Source organism: Protomyctophum bolini (assembly GCF_963924005.1).
Source record: "Protomyctophum bolini genome assembly, chromosome: 16".
Taxonomy (NCBI): Eukaryota; Metazoa; Chordata; class Actinopteri; order Myctophiformes; family Myctophidae; genus Protomyctophum; species Protomyctophum bolini.
The window spans coordinates 5,839,345-5,856,107 of NC_137877.1; the positions used below are offsets into that span (position 1 = coordinate 5,839,345).

General features: G+C 40.4%; 2 protein-coding genes across 2 annotated transcripts; one reads left to right on the forward strand and one right to left on the reverse strand.

Moving 5' to 3' along the window:
- Positions 1-46: 46 nt before the first annotated feature.
- LOC308330305 (inosine-uridine preferring nucleoside hydrolase) lies at positions 47-4,933 on the reverse strand. Its single transcript, XM_080785143.1, has 6 exons — positions 4,842-4,933; positions 3,984-4,174; positions 2,949-3,128; positions 2,046-2,157; positions 1,663-1,799; positions 47-1,224 (listed from the first exon to the last, which is right to left on the reverse strand). Exons 2-6 carry the CDS (start codon positions 4,164-4,166, stop codon positions 877-879), a joined length of 960 nt encoding a protein of 319 aa, XP_080641269.1. The 5' UTR covers positions 4,167-4,174; positions 4,842-4,933; the 3' UTR covers positions 47-876.
- A 6,502-nt stretch (positions 4,934-11,435) lies between these two features.
- On the forward strand, positions 11,436-13,675 carry LOC308331222 (uncharacterized protein). The gene is made up of 6 exons (XM_080786505.1): positions 11,436-11,499; positions 11,535-11,558; positions 11,983-12,135; positions 12,323-12,419; positions 12,856-12,942; positions 13,459-13,675. Exons 3-6 carry the CDS (start codon positions 12,051-12,053, stop codon positions 13,523-13,525), a joined length of 336 nt encoding a protein of 111 aa, XP_080642631.1. The 5' UTR covers positions 11,436-11,499; positions 11,535-11,558; positions 11,983-12,050; the 3' UTR covers positions 13,526-13,675.
- Positions 13,676-16,763: the final 3,088 nt, after the last annotated feature.

Here is a 16,763-nt window from a genome sequence, read left to right on the forward strand (position 1 = left end):
CACAGACAAGACGATAAAGTTATACACAGATAAGAGGGAGATTTTATCATAGAGCCAAGTTGTACTCTTATCAAACACCAGGCCTACAGTACAGTGGCGTCTTGCCGTCTTGGTTCTATAACATTATGCTAGTCAGAACATATAAGGCCAAGGGTGAATAGCATCTACGTAATGGCTGTCACGACTCCTTCCTTACAGTGTAGTTGGTACACAGTCCAAGACAGTAAGGCCTTGGCTAACAGTGAAATAAATTATTCCTTTTACTGGAAGGCTTAACTAATTTACTGTTAAGAGTCGAGACTGAATTTGTTGTAGAATTGGCCAGACTAGTACTGTACCATCAAGTTTCAAAGGATGATCCCATGCTACCAATGAGCAAAGCTGGATATCTGCCATGTAGGAGAATCCCATTTGGTGAATGATCGTCAAGAGAATTACAAAGGTTTTATTTGGTACAAAATGTTGGTAGAGACCTTTCTGAAAACAATACAAAATGTGTGTTTCGTTATAGATCGTTGGGGAAACAATAAAAACATACATATATCTATAATCTCAAGTAGAATGTTATGCTGTTATATGTACCGCATCCATCTATATCTGACACTGACCATTTACTTCTAGGGTCATACAAATGAGGTATGTGTCTATGAGGGTTATTCATCTTCATTGTGCTTTATGAGTCGCTTATAAAACAAAAAAACAGAAAAATCGGTTTTATCTTGAAAGTGCTTAAGTTAGTATCTAGTTTTACAGTAGCCTAGCTGTCATTCATATATGCCTAGTAGTCAGTACAGTACCATTCCATATGGATAATGGTCCCAATTTTTATATTGTAGATATTCAGTCAATACTCTGTGTGTGTACTATGCACAGCTATTATTTCAAAGCGTCCATCATCATCTTCATGAACTTTTCCAAATCCACCTTCTTCATGATGTGGGCTTTGTGAGTCTTCTCCAGCAGGTCCTGAGTGTCCACTATCATCATGCCTCGGGTGTATGTCCCCGTCAGCTCCACACTGACCGGATACTGGTCACTCTCGATTACGAACGAGTCATCAACAGCAGCAGCCACGGCGTACGAATCGCATGAAATGAAGCCTGTCCCGAAGACAAACTCCTTCTGGGAGCGTTCACTGGAGCAAGCCTCGATGCTATGTTGGAAGACTTGTTTCATGAAGCGGGCCTTGTTTGTGTCCTGGGCCAGCCAGGCGTCGCAGAATTCCTACAGTTAACAAAACGGAAAACATCAACCAAATGTACACTGGGTGATTATACAGTATGGACAAAAATATGTTTGGCCAAATATCTCAACATTGATACTGTGCGAAATACTATCTCATCTGTGCTTTCACAAAATATTTACACAGTGAAATGTCTAATATCCAGTAATGCCTTTAACTAATTGGGTAAAGGCAAATAATGGAACAGCTAACAACATAGCATAGTAACATAGTCATGTACAAATTATATTACAGCAATGCAACCTTTAAAAGCAGGAAATGAAGATATCCATCATATTTCCCAGCCCTACATTCACAATCCTGCATGCATGCAGCATTGCTCATAGCCCATTTTATCTTAATCATTGGGACTGAATGACAGTATTGAATACTATGAGTTGAATGCCAGGTTTAATAAGATTTATTTTTCACTGACTCACCCAGGACAGTTTGCTGTAACAGGTGAACTCCCAGCAGGCCAAGTAGGTGGGACACTGGTAGTCGTTCAGTACAATGTATGCAGCTTCTGGGTCAGCAGCGAAATTGAACTCGCCACACGGAGTGCAGTTTCCTCGCGCTGGCAACGTGGTAGTATAACATGAACACAAGGTCACTGGTTGTTGCAATGTGTAACTCCCATTATATTTTATTGTAGTATAGCAAAGTATGGAAGCCCATTTGAGATTTGTTTCTGTGCCTATAATAACCTTAATTACATACATTTTGGCAATGTGGAATTCCAAGATATAAATGTATTTTATTCAGTGGCAGAAATGGGCATCCAAAACAAAGTAATGGTGGAATTCAGTATTTTTTTCCTTACATTCAGTGTTGCCTCCCATGATGTAGAGGCCTTTGAGTTTGCTAGGTAGGGTTGGATCCATCCTAACGGCCAGAGCCAGGTTGGTGAGTGGTGCTGTTGCAACAAACGCCACCTGAGAAGAATACATAGTGCAGTTAATAATAATAATAATAAACTTTATTTGTATAGCACCTTTCATACATAAATGCAGCTCAAAGTGCTTCACAGGGCAAAAATAGAATACAATAAAACACAAGTAGTTAAAATGATAAAACAATGGCAAAGAACAAAATTGAATATAAGAACATAAAATAAATAAAAACACCACATGCAGCAAATCAGTCAGGACAGGGTAGGAACGTGCATATTAAAACTCAATTAAAAGCAACATAGAAGTGGGTCTTGAGCTGAGCTTTAAAAATGTCTACAGAGGCTGCCTGACGAAGGTACAGCTTGTTCCATGCCGACGGCCCGTAGAAGCAAAAAGCTGCTTCCCCGTATTTTTTAGTTGCCATTGTTTTTGGCAACGCGAGCATGCCAGCAGTGGAAGACCTTAGGTAGTTGTGACTATGCTCAACACACTCCACCTAAACAAGAAGACATTGCAATGATGTGTTTTGGGGCGTAAATCTCTTATATTGTTGTCTACTTTCTCCCCCGGATGTTGTGAGAGGAGCTGAGCTATGCGCAATGCAACAATAGTACTTAGTGGCACAAAACGGTAAACACCGGTATCAATAACATTGATTGTTCAAAACAGAATAAGTTTACATCCCTTGTCTCCTCCGTAAATGAATGCTCTGAACGAACGTGTTGGTCATGATGAGTAATTATGTGTCTTTGTCTCTGTATTTATGTGCTGCACTAGGTGTAATATTGCTTAGTTTAGTGTGTAATGCCCAAACGAGGACAATAAAATATCACCTCTCCAGGGTTTTCATCAACAATCCTGATCATGGCAGAAACGGCACTCTCCTTCTGTACCATGTCCAGACCAGGAGCGTTGGGGTCCGGAGCGTCTCCCAGTCCGTCCATCCCATGGAAGTGACCTGCGCTAATGCCCTTCCCGAGGACAGGCTTAGCAGCACCTTTGAACACTGGAATCTTGCACAATGGAAACAAAGAATGGTACACTAGGTTTAAAGAAAGCAGTGGCGCCAGAATAGGTCCTACTGTAAATCAAATTAGTCTATTAAGCCTATCTGGCTTGCTGGTAGGCAGAAATAGAAAATTCATGAATGGAAATTCAATTGACAAGATGACAGCTACCTGAGGTGCAGTTATATAAGACTAGCATTCATAGAGTGTGGAGAAGTTGTCTGGCTTGATGGGACAGGACATCATGCAACAATAACACAGCAGTTGTTTCACTCTACTGAACAAGCATGTACTGTATTTAGTGGTCACTGTAACATCAGTCATCGACGTGATCTCATGCAACCCCTGCCAGTGACAACATTGGGATTTCAGTTGGCTGAGGTTACACTGGTTTTCCAAAACAACCTCTTAATACTTAACAGTATTAAGCTCACATTAGTAATCTAATCTCTCTAAATAGCACCCCTATGACGACGGGTTTCAATCCAATCACGTACTCCAATCACATCAAGGTAAATTAGTATTGTCCGTTGTCTTCATTTCATTTCATCAAATGCTCTTGGATGTCTGTAAAACCATTCTTGTTGTGACTTTTAAGGGCAGTCCATACTGTCTCCGACCATCGAACTTTTCGTCGGAAAGCTCCGGTACAACTACAACATGACGTCACTCGCAACTTCTGAAATGCATTCCTCCAAATTTTTGTTCTGAAAGCTGCACTCCCATATGATGTGACTCTCCGAACTCTACTTCGGAGAAAAAATTAAAGTCTAAAGTTCGGTGGTCGGAGAGAGTATGGAGTATGGACTGCCCTAAAGTGACTCTCTGACCCAAACAAAAAAACAAACCATGCCACCATACCTCCAATCTATTACAGGCTTGCAGAACACGCAGGGTATTCTTACAGACATTTTCCACGGTGGTGTTTCCGTGAACACAGGTGATGCCCAGCACCTCCACGTTGGGCGCAGCCAGCGCTAGCATGATGCCCTGAGCATCGTCCACTCCACAGTCAACATCTAACAACAGCTTCTTCTTACTCATAGTGGTCCCTGTAGGAGCACAGTGAAAAAGGGTGTAAGACATGTATACAAATAATATTGTAATGTTTTTAGAGACAGGAGTATTCAATGTGTTATTCTAAGGACTGGTCATATCACACACTGAATAATATGCGTTCTGTCTGCACTATTCTCAGTAAGGTCTGAGGTGAGGAACTGGCTTTAAACATCCAACAGGTAATCCAAAACTCAGGATGAAAGTTTGAAGTGGCCGGCCCGCACGTAGGACATCTGGTCCATAGCTCATTGGGACTTTTTTTCACCGGATGGAAAAATCTTGTTTATGGGGTTTTCTCTTGGCAATATCGGTAGAGGGTGCAGTGGAGTAACAAAGTATTTTTCTAACGATGAAAAAAAAAGTTCATTTTTTTATACATGTGGTGGGGGGCTCAGAGTGTGTCTGTCCACCGCAGAAAGTAGGCTTTCTAATCACACAACCCCCCCCCCCCCCCACTAACACTTTGGTTAACCTTTATTATGTTAGCCAATGAGTAAGCCGAGCAAATGTACGCAGGCTGTAAAACACACAAAATGTCACAGAATGCTTTAAATTGTAGGCATATGTCAGCAATGATTGACAATAGTCATCTGTGTAAACTATGCACTGTCTGGTGCCAGTCTGAAACAAAGGCACTATGTGTCATTAAAAATGTCTTACCTTTAACTGGGTATTGTGAATGGGGTGAATTGTGCTGTGTAGAGGCTGCCGCCGGTGCTCCTTGTCTGAGGAGAGACTGGGACAAATGCTTATCACATGTGAACCTGAACCTTCGCGCAAGGGGCAAAGGGGAAATTGGAGGGGGAGGAGTTATAAATGAGAGAAGATCACCAAGAATCAATGTGTAATGATTTGTTTGTGTTGTATTTTGTAGTCCAGTCTGTAGCTGTCACGGGGGAAAACCCATGACACCACAGTGTAAAACATAGACATTCAACAAGTACTAGAGCAGGGGTTTTCAACAGGTGGTCCGTGAAGGTATTTCATGTGGTCCCGGACCATGCATTTAGTAATGTAGGATTTGTTGATTTTTGTAATTTTCTTTCCAATAGTTGATAAACAGTGACCTATGATGACCGTCCATGTAGTCATTTACTGACAAGTTGGAGACCAATAAATTCAACAGAAAAAGGGAGTTAGAATCTCAAGAGGGGGAAGACAAGTGCATCGTTTTGTCTGGTATGAGTCATTATTATTAGGAAATCATTAGTATAGTCAATGGTTGAGAAACATCTCTGCTGTCGGGAGGAAACCTCATAACTCCAAAATGTTCATTTTTCAGGAAATTTAAAATATACATATTTCAGGAAATTAAGAAAACCTTATATTTTTTAAAACAAAGCAATACAGCCTCATCAAAGTTGGTGTTGTAACTTTATATATTGTCAATTACTTCCATGAGAGGGGGAGAGGTGGTGGAGTTAGTTGCTTTACCAGACATTTTGAGGGTCCAATGGAGTTAAGAGGTTTTGTCCAAAGCACTTTTTACTACTTTCCATTGGTTCAATATTTTCGAAAGAACACACAGACAAATAGCAAGTGTTAACTTACAAAAGCATAATCTTAGACAATATCCCCACCCAACACAACAGTGGTCCCCCGGTTGATTCTAAGTCAGGTGGTCATTCTCATTCACAATCAGTTGAAAAGCCCTGTACTATAGAGTGTTGCTAGAAGGACATTAGAAAAACCTGCATTCTTGGAACCTTAATTGACCATACGGCCAACTGTTGCTGTTACTGCAGCCATGTCAAGGTTTTCCTGTTTCTGTATGTGTCCTTTTGGGGGCGCTCTAAGTGTGTTCTATGCTATGTGGTGAGGGTTCTCAATTATGTGTCTTGGTTGCATCTGTGTTCTGATAATTAAGCTTGTTGGTTACACCTGTTTGCGAGTGAGAGAGGGGCAGAGGGCAGAAGTTTCATTACATTGAAGGAGAGTGCACTGTGCAGATCACATGAGAGAGAGCTTTGTGCAGAAGGAAGAAAGCAAAGTAAACTAACTAGGAGAAGTAAAGTGAACTATAAAATGTAAAGCAGAAGAAAGTTAAGTACAAGAAATTAAGTAAAGTTTTTCAAGAAAGACTGAAGGTTCCAAGTCGACGTCAGCAGGCAAAGTGGTCAGTATTGTTTGTTTGTAAGCCTTATTGTGAAAGTCATTATTATGAATTGAAAATTATTGGAATTGGGATTGGGAAAACTCCACAAGTTCCACCCGGTTCCACCACAACAGACAGACATCAGCGCTGCCTGTAATGTAGTGTAGCAAGTCGTTTTATAACGCATTGTAGGCTTGTAGCCTATATAGACATGGCCCAGCCATAGCCCAAAATTTTAGATTCTAAAATTTTGGGCTAGCACAGCGATGACCATGGAACACCAAAACACGAATCGCCCCACGTAACACAACAGTGGTCCCAACTAAGCTCCGGTTGACCACCCTCAACCAGCAAACAAATCTGAATTTTCGTAAAAAATGAAACCTCTACACTCACTGTTATTTGCAATTAATTAAGGTAACGAATAGTGAAATAGAAGATAAATTAATCGTAATTCATGTTTTTCGCGCTCACCTTGCCACCTTATTGGTGCAACAAAAGGCAGCACCGGTTCCAAGACGTCTGCAGATTAATGCCACCGCCATAGACATATGGCCACCGCCATACACACCATCCACACAGTGGAAAATAATATAAACAGACCTGCTGCTTCCGCAACGTCGCCATATTCTTAAAGGGACAGTTCACCACCTTTTCGAGTGGTGCGCTAATGCAATATAATCAGAGCCGAAGAGTTCTGATGATCCTCATGGGGGCTCCCCGCAGCCCCGCCTCCCCGCAGCCCCCCCCCCCCCCTCGCACAAACAGCAGTTTAAAGAAAGAAAGAAAAGTACTTTATTATTTGTTTATTGAACCCTGCGCTCGTCTGTTTTTCGAGACCTTTATTTAGTTTATGTCTGGTGGAGCCTGTTCTTGTTTTGTTTGCCCCGTTTATTTTGAAACCATTACACTCACACAACACAAACTCCTACCATAATATCAACCTGTGCAGTCACTCATCATCAATCACCATCGACAAACAGCTACAAGTGAGTAAACAACAAGACGCCCAAGTCCCAAAGTGTGAGTAAACCGTATATCTCTGGTGATAAAAGAAAGATACGGACACAAGTATTGAAATTGGATGGATTGGAAGGATCTAACCATAATGGATGTGTCACGCTATTGAAGCTAATGAAATGAGCGATACCATACGGATGAATGAACGAGCAGAGCGCGACATTTAATGTGGATTGGAATGAATTGATGTCGCTATTAAGCAAGCTTTGTGCAACGCTAAGTTTGGATCTGGAAAATAAGCGCTGCTGTTGTATTCTAAATACGGACGTCACGTTTTACTGATGTCTGTAAATGAAGCGGATGAATTACTCCAGTATGAAAGAGGCCTGTCCGTGTGTTTGCTAATACAAAAACAGCTTAATTGATATAAGCATCAAAGCAATATTTTAAGTACTTTTTATTAGCAAGTGCATTCCATAGCGCTGGACCACACATCATAATAAAGTCTATTGACAAGCTACAACTTGTGCAAAATTCAGCAGCGAGAGTCTTAACTAAAACAAAGATGCGGGACCATATCACCCCAGTTTTGGCCTCCCTGCACTGGCTCCCGGTTGCTTTTAGAATAGATTTTAAAATTCTTTTACTTGTGTACAAAGCACTAAATGGCCTCGCTCCCGCCTATCTTCGGGACTGCCTGCCCAGGTATGTCCCAAATCGCCTCCTTAGGTCTGCCACTGCTGGCCTGCTTGAAAAACCAAAACAAATGGCTTTGAAAAAATACGGCGAAGCAGCATTTTCCTTCCACGGGCCGACGGTTTGGAATAAACTTCCAATCCACCTTAGGCTGGCACCCTCCCTAGATGTTTTTAAAACTCAGCTTAAGACCCACTTTTTTATTTCAGCATTTGGCTGAACCCTTTGATTTTAATCTCACTGTTTTTTAATCTATTTCTTTGTCTTTATATGCATTCTTTATTGATTTATGCCTTGATTGTTATGTTGTTTGATGTTTTTATACTTTGTTGTCTTGTAAAGCACTTTGCGCTGCACTCGTGTCATGAAAGGTGCTCTATAAATAAAGTTTATTATTATTATTATTATCATGGACAACCTGCGACGGGAACAGTTCCTATGTAGTAAAAGGTTATATGAAAGAAATAAAATATTTAACTGGTTTATATTTTACAATTTTAGTTATAGATGGCAAGTATAATGTTAAGGAATATTTGTCTTATTAGCCAGAGATCCTTTTAAAATGTTTCTATTACTGAGTGATATGATCAGCTTCTGATGTCTTTCTTTCTTTCTAGATGTAGATGGAGATGACCGTAGATGCTGCTGGAACACTGAACCTGGTCTCCTGTGTGAACCACCCCATCATGGCTGCTAAGATGTCCATGTGGACATTATGAGTGTTTGTATAGAGAGAAGCATGGCTGAAGAGCTTTGCATATCAGTCGTTTCTTGCTGCTGCCAAAGTCAAATTGTGATATCTGTAGTGTTTAGTTCATGGCCGCTTATGAGATGTAGATATAAGTACACCGGACTGGTGGAATATACATACTGGGTGTGCTCTTTGGTTGTTCACAAAAGTAAACAAAATGCCACAAACTCACTTAAAGCTGCACAAAATCACACAAATCAAGGGATGTCCGACAGTCCGTGTTGGATATTGTCCAACTCCTAATTGCCGATATCAACAGATACCGATATATAGATATATATATATATTATATGCAGGCTTTTTCCAGTGGTGGAAACATAACTCAAACTTTTTACTTAAATAAAAGTAGGCAATACTGCAATATAGAAATACTCCGTTACAATGTAACGTAACATGTACTCGAGTAAAGGTACAAAGGTTTTGGTATAAAATGTACTTAAAATACCAAAAGTAATTATTAATAATTACTCATTATGCAAAATGTCTCATCTAAAATGATCTAATCTCATCTCAAGTTTTCAAATGTATAAAAATATTTTGAAAATAGCAGATCTACAAGCTCACATGTGTCTTGTTGTATTGTGAGCTTGTAGATGTTTTTAATGTAAAAGAATAAATAAAGTAAAATTAAGGGTTAGGGTTATTCATTTTTAATGCCTTTATCGGCCGATAATATCGGACATCCCTAACAAAAACATATATCAAACGTGTCAATACATTTCAAAGAATGCCACAAGTGCCACTAAAACTTCACCAATAAATAAATAAACATCCACATGTTCCATAAATTAAATGCCACAAAGGTTTGCCGAAAAAATGAAGAAATTACAAAAAATAAGTTTCATAAACATCTTCTGTCCATAGAACTTCAGCTCTGTTGCAGCAAGCCAGTACAATGTGTCATTGTCTAGGTCACCTAAGCCACGATCACCATTCGGTGGCCGGTATTTGGGGCAAATGGTCATTACGTGTTCCACAGTCTGTAGTGGATCCTCGCATTCACAGTGGGCACTGTCTGAGATGTCCCACTTCTGCTTTGAGGGTTGTCCACTCCTTGCAGGGGAGGTGCTGGCAAAGAACATATTTGGGGTCCTCGATGTATTCCACTGGTCCCTCTGTCTTGCCTTCACCCAGGATGCCTTGGAGGTGTCAGCTGGTGTTGTGTGGAGCAGTTCCTGGGCCTGTGTGGCAAAGGGGCACAGTGACTTGAGGCACGTGTGCTGTGGCAATGGTCGCCGTGACTTGGTGTGTGTGTGTGTGTGTGTGTGTGTGTGTGTGTGTTGTGGCAAAGGGCACACGTGACTTGAGGCACGTGTGCTGTGGTGTCTGACGACCTTGTGGAGGAGATGGCTGGGATTCACTCAGCTGTGCCTTCCCGGTGAGGGCTAGCGTGGCTGCTTCTCGTCTGACCTCTGTTGGAGTGATTCCAGCGAGAACAGGCAGGCAGTTTGTTTGGGGTGGCCCATCCGGTGTTGAGGGCAGCATCCAGCTTCTTGACATGAGAGCTACGGCTCCAGACTGGGACACAGTACTCGGGTCGTCTGCATAGCCATACTTCATTGATGTTGTTGCAGGGAGGTCATGGATGTAGCTGTTAGTGTTGAACAGCAGTTACTGGTGTGGAACCGAAAAGCTTCACAAACATGCCAAAAAATTCTAGTTTTGAACCTTTTTAATCTAGTTTATTTTCAAATAAATTTGTTTTTACTGTTTTGTGAAGCAACTTTGGGTACCTTGAAAAGTGCTATATAAATTGTATGTATTATAAAAAAACAGACACACAGCAATTGTCGCCACACAGACATCACAAATTCCTATTGGCAGCAGCAACAAGTGAGTGATGTGCAAAGCCATTCATAGACTATAACCACTATGTCTTCATTCCAGATGCTGCGAGGCTCAACCGGAGCCCCTACAGGTGGACATCTGCAGTTCTCGCTGTCCATGGATGAATCTGCATGGGGGGCTCTGAAGGCGGCTCAAAGTAAGAAAACACTTAGACTTTTCTATTACTGCGAGTGGTATGGTCGGCTTCTGTTTTAAATGTTCTCTATACATTTTATGTATGATGTGAAAGGACACAATGTACGTATATCTGGCTCTTGGTCACTTAAATTAATCTTTCGTTCTTTCTTTCTTGTAGGTTGGATGGGTCGTGGTAGACGTTGTGGAAGGACAGAGATCCGTTCCAAAGCTTCCCTCCCGGGGGTGAGCTGTGAGTAGGAATATTTCTTGTTGGGATGGATATCTGTTGCACTGTTATGGTACGAAGTATAGCATGGCAGTATGATTCCTCCTAGTGGCACTGGTTGAATGTCTGTCAGCTCTCCAAGCTAATCAAAGCCTTAATGACACTTTTTTTTAAACCACTTCAACCCCAACATCTCTATTCTGGGGGGAGCGTTCAGCCAAATTAGCAGATCTACAAGCTCACACCGCATTGCAACGTGTTGTGAGCTTGTAGATCTGCTATGTTTGGCAAATCAATTTGTGTAGAGTGAAATCGGAGCATATACCAAATGCTCTCTTTAAAGGTCTGTTTTATCAAATCTATAGAGGGTTTAAGTGGTTCTGAATATGCAGCTCAACAAAAGCTAATTTAGTCCTTATTTCTTTCTTTCTTAGGACGGAGATCTGTGTAGATGCCGGAGGACTTCGGACCTAAGATCGCGGTAGACGTCGCTGGAACGCGGCTGCTGGACAGGGAGTGCACACACACACACACACAGAAAGGCTAATATGGTGTGTGTGTTTTTTTTTCTTTGTTAGAATGGAGATATCGATAGACGATCTGATGTTCCCTGGACAGAGATCCGTTCCAAAGCCCCCCCCCCCCCCCCCCCCCGGGGGCTTCCTCAGAGGACTCTGATGAGCTGTGAGTAGGAATAGTTCTTGCTTGTTTCTGAGGATGGATAACTGCTTTTGTACTGTTATGGTACGAAGAATGGCATCATTTACAGTAATCCAAATGTTTTAAATATTTTAGGATAAATCTAAATGACACAATAGTTTGAGAGTCAATATCTCATATCATGAGCGTACCTCTTGGTCTTTGTAACAACTTGAATACAAATTACAAAAGATGTTGAGGACTGTACATGTGTTGATGCCTCCTAGTGGCACTCTGGTTGAATGTCTGTCAGCTTTCCAAGCTAATCAAAGTCTTTGACACTTTTGTTAACCACTTCAACCCCAGCATCCCTATTCCGTTCAGCAAAAATAGCAGATCTACAAGGCAAGCTCACACTGCAACGTGTTGTGAGCTTGTAGAGCTAATGGTTTCTTTCTTTCTCTCTCAGGATGGAGATCATAGACACAGCTGGAGGCTGGAGCCTCTAGAGATGGAGATCTGCAGGTCTGTCCATGGATGGGAGGACGGAGGACGGAGATCTGGGATCTGGGTAGACGCTGGAGGACTTCGGACCTGGGCCTTCTCAGTGAGGAACTCAACGGTACGAACCACTTTAGGGTTAGGGCTTTTTTAGGCTTCGTAAAAAGCCAATAATCGTCCGTTGCCGATAATTGGTCGATCCCTATTCTTAAACGTTACTGTAAGTGCATGTGTATGTTGTGACAGGACAGGACACGCACGCACACAGCAAAGCTAATTTGGGGTGTGTGTCTTTCGTTCTTTGTTAGAATGGAGATCTCAGCCGATGCCCGAGATCCGAAGCTTTCCCTGGGTGTTTCCGCTGAGGACTTCTGGGTCGCTGGGAGGCTCGGACGGAGCTAGAAGGTTCGGTAGACGCCACTGGAACCTGTTTAGGCCTGTCAGAATGTAAGGTTTTATAATGGCCGATTTTAATTGTCGCTCAAATAAATTACAAGTAACAATTTAATTGCGTCATACTAACATTCTAAATAAAACTTTGGCTTTTGTAGGCTTTGTAAACAAAAAGCTGCACATGGTATAATTCAATAACTTTATACACTAAAAAAAGAGAAGTAAATTACAAAGTGACACATTTAGAGCTTGTAGATCGGTTGCTTGCATTATTTCTTTAAAATGTTTGACAATATATGAACATTTTCAACATGGAGACGATTATGACTCTAAAAAAGTATCTCAAATACTTGGCGATTAGGTAATTGTGACAGGCCTAAATCCTTCTAGTTGTGTTTTTTATATCATGTTCTGTAATCAGTTAGGGTTGACTATAGACTTTTTTTAGGAACAAGATCATCATGCCGGTGAAGAGCACGTTTCTAGCCGATGGAGCAACTATTTCTGATCACCTTTGGAGTTACATCACAGCAAGGTAACTACACAACACACGCACACACACTATGATCATGACATGACATCAGCTTGTGACTGCAACTTGTTCCTGTTCGCAGATGACTCGGCACTGCTAGTCTCGGACAGGAACAAACTGCAGGTTGAAAAGGCCCTCAGCTCTGAACTCGGTAGAATCTGCACCTGGCTCGCTGATAACAAACTATCTTTACACCTGGGAAAAACTGAATCCATTCTCTTTGGATCTAATAGTAATCTCACCAAGGCAAATGGCTTCTTGGTTAGAGTTGGTGACAATGTTATCACACGTAAAGATGAAATTACCTACCTAGGTTCCATCCTGGAGGCTAATCTTTCCGGTGATAAAATGGCCACCAACGTAATCAAAAACCCTCTTGTAAACAAGTGTAATGCTTAATTGGGTCGTCCACTTACAGTTGCTTGACATGTACTGTAATTCTGCAAACTGTTAATAAATATTTCAATCAATATTGTTTTATGAACAAAGTAGTAATGAGCATTTCTTTCTTTTCTTTAGGACGTTGCTGGTCTCCTGTGTGGCTCCATCTGGAGGTCACCAGGGTTCTGAGTCACTCAGATCCTGACTGGTAGTGGTGATATGTAGATGTGATCAATCAGGGCTCTAAACAATAAAATAATAAACCAATATAAATAACTAGATAATATAAATAAATGGATAAAACGAACGATAAAAAAATAGATTATAGTAAAATAAAAGTAAATTAAAATAGTAAAATAAAAGTAAATTAAAATCAGTAATACATCAAATAAAATTAGTAATAGCATAGTAATGAATAAAATAAATATAATTAGTAATATAGACAATAATACATAAAATAAATTTAATTATCAATATAGTAATGCATAAAATTAGTAATAACAGTAATACATAAAATAAATAAATGCATTAAAAATAAAATTAGTAATAACAGTAATACATAAAACAAATACAATTTGTAATGCATGAAGTAAAATTAGTAATAACATAGTAATACATCAAATAAATACAATTAGTAATATAGTTATACATAAAATTAGTAATAACATAGTAATATATAAAATACAATTAATACATAAAATAAATTCAATTACTTTGTGTTGTTGTTATAGAATGACTTAAAAAAACAAACAAAATATCAATCACATCTACATATCACAACCAGGCTATATTGCCAGCAGGCAGGTGGACTGTAGACTCACTACAGCTGTCACAATGTGGTATACTTTGTTTTGACCCAACTGGCCTCCAAGGAGAGGCGAGCATGGAGCCGGACATCTGATGATACACGAGAGAAGACGCCATAGTCAAAAGAAGTTGTAATAAAAGTAATATGTTTCATGTTGATTGTAATTTATGCATGATGCCATATATCTGTAAATAACTAAATATTAATTATTTTCTTGTTAATAAATTATTGCATTTATACCCTGGTGTCCGTTATGTGTCCATTACCCTTAGATCGCGCCGCCGCGGATTTATTTATTTCCCAAATGGTCTAAAAATGAGTTATTTAGCATACTTTTACCAATGAATTAGCCTATACACAGACAACGACTGATTAGCCTATTTTGGACGATATGGGTCTTTTCTCGAGTCAGTGTGTAGTCTCACTATAGTCTGTGTAGATTACCCGGCGGTGTTGCTGCCCCTCCCGGGAGTCGCGGCTCATGGCTCTTCACAGACGGCACAGAGACAGGAGTCACTCCGCTGAACGTGTCAGTGTTGCTGCAGTGGTGTGAACTGTGAACCGTGCGGGCACTGGTGGCAGCCGAGTCACAGCTTCTTCTTCTGAATGACTTTATCTTTGCCTTGGAAAATACATTTTGCGTTTTTCTGTTTCCCAAAACAAACCAGAGCGCGCTACTGTTTGCTACAAAGCGACTGGAAGCGGACGAGGTTTACAGACATACCAATAGTAGCCAATCATATGCTGATTAGGCCAGTTGCTGTATAGCCTACCTACCCGATCACCAGCAACAACACACACACACACACACACACACACTACACACACAATAGCCTTCTATATAATGCTGCGCACATATATTATATATATTTAAAAAAAATACCCAGCATAATTTTTGGGAAGGCTAAGCCTTCCCTAGCCTTACACACCCTATGTGTAAGGCTAGGGACTGTGGGCGCTGTACTGTAGGCATATAATACCTGGCTAGGTGAAAACAAAAGAAACCTGATTAGCATTTGAGTACTTTTAACACCTCTGAACAGCCGGCGGAGAGGTTCACATTTTCGGAATTTTGCGACGGAGTCACAGAGGGTCAATAATTCCCAGAAAATCTGTAATGTTAATATAAAATGTCCACGAAAATCTTCATGGGGGCTAAAAGGGGCTATTTAATTCTTCATGGGGGCTACAGCCCCCACAGACTCGACGTCGTTGGTTTATACAGGAACAGAATGTCAGAATAAGTTTAATATAATATCTAGAAATAATGTAAACGTAGACGAGATGGATAAAGCGCTAAATTAATAATTCATTTTGAGTTGAAAAGCCTTTATTTTTTCATTGTTCTGTTGCATGTGGTGTGGACTTGTGCGTGCACTCCAGGGGGTTCCTTTCCTTCGCCTGGTAACCAGTAAGTAACCACTCGTTTTCAAGAGGGAGTGAGTGGTTAACCAGGCTAGGGGTCCCTCGCCGCCCTTTTAAACGTAAACGTAAATGTATTCTGTTTAGAAAAGTACAGTAGGCTACATAACATATTAACAACACTACCATATATGACAGCATTTGGCAACATATTCCGTATACTATTAGGCTATCAGCATAAATAATTAAAAGCAAAATAAATGTAAAAAAAATTAAAATCCACTGTCTCTTTAGTTATAGTACAAAAGATACATTGGCCTATTGTTTGGTAAACTGTCCTTCGTGGTGCAACAATACAATACGTTTCACTTTAATTTACAAACATCTGTGCAGTGCTCGTATACTTTCAAGTGCAACAGTAGACCTATAAGTTGTATCATCATGCAAGTTGCATTAATTTGCTCATGAGTCAATTGTGCACACCCATTTTCAACATAATGTTCATATCGACTAACTGGTTCTCACTAATGCTCATAATTTGCTAGCTCACCATTTTTGTCTACTCAGCCTGTGTCTCAGACTCTCAGCTCAGAAGAGGGCTGTGGACTGTTCAGAAACCTCTACTCGGTCTCAGACGAGGAGAAAATGGTACCATATTATATTGAGCATTAGTGAGGACAAATTATACGAATATAGGTTGAAGGACTGTGAAATTAGTATAATGTTGCATATAACCCTGCACACACAAGTCTTGAATATTAGTGTATGTATTAAATTACAGGATAATGTGATGCATCACATATGATTCGATATGAACTCACTAAAGGAAACCCCATCTTTGTGAACTATTGTTCCGAACCTCCGACTACTTAGCTGCAATACAGGATGGCATCAGAATGACCCCATGACTCAGAAAGGAATAGTATATTTGCTTATACAAAAGTCATAATTCCTAGGACGTCTGGAGACGTCTTGGGCACAAAATATTGTCTGATTTGTGGTTGGTTTTTAGTTTATTTTTATTTTTTGTCTGTGCTTATTGGAAGGGGGAGAGAGAGAGAGAGAGCTGGGCTCATAGTGATCTTGAATGTAGAACCAAATTAAAATAAAATAAGAGACAGTGGGGGGAAAACAGATGAACTAAAACAAAACAAGCCCAAATACATGCTCTGAGTAAGATATTTATCCCTTGATGACAGAGTTTAGGTCCACACGAATGCTGTATCGAGCAAAGGCATTTCATTTGATGCAGTCGAACACCTGCTGCATAGCC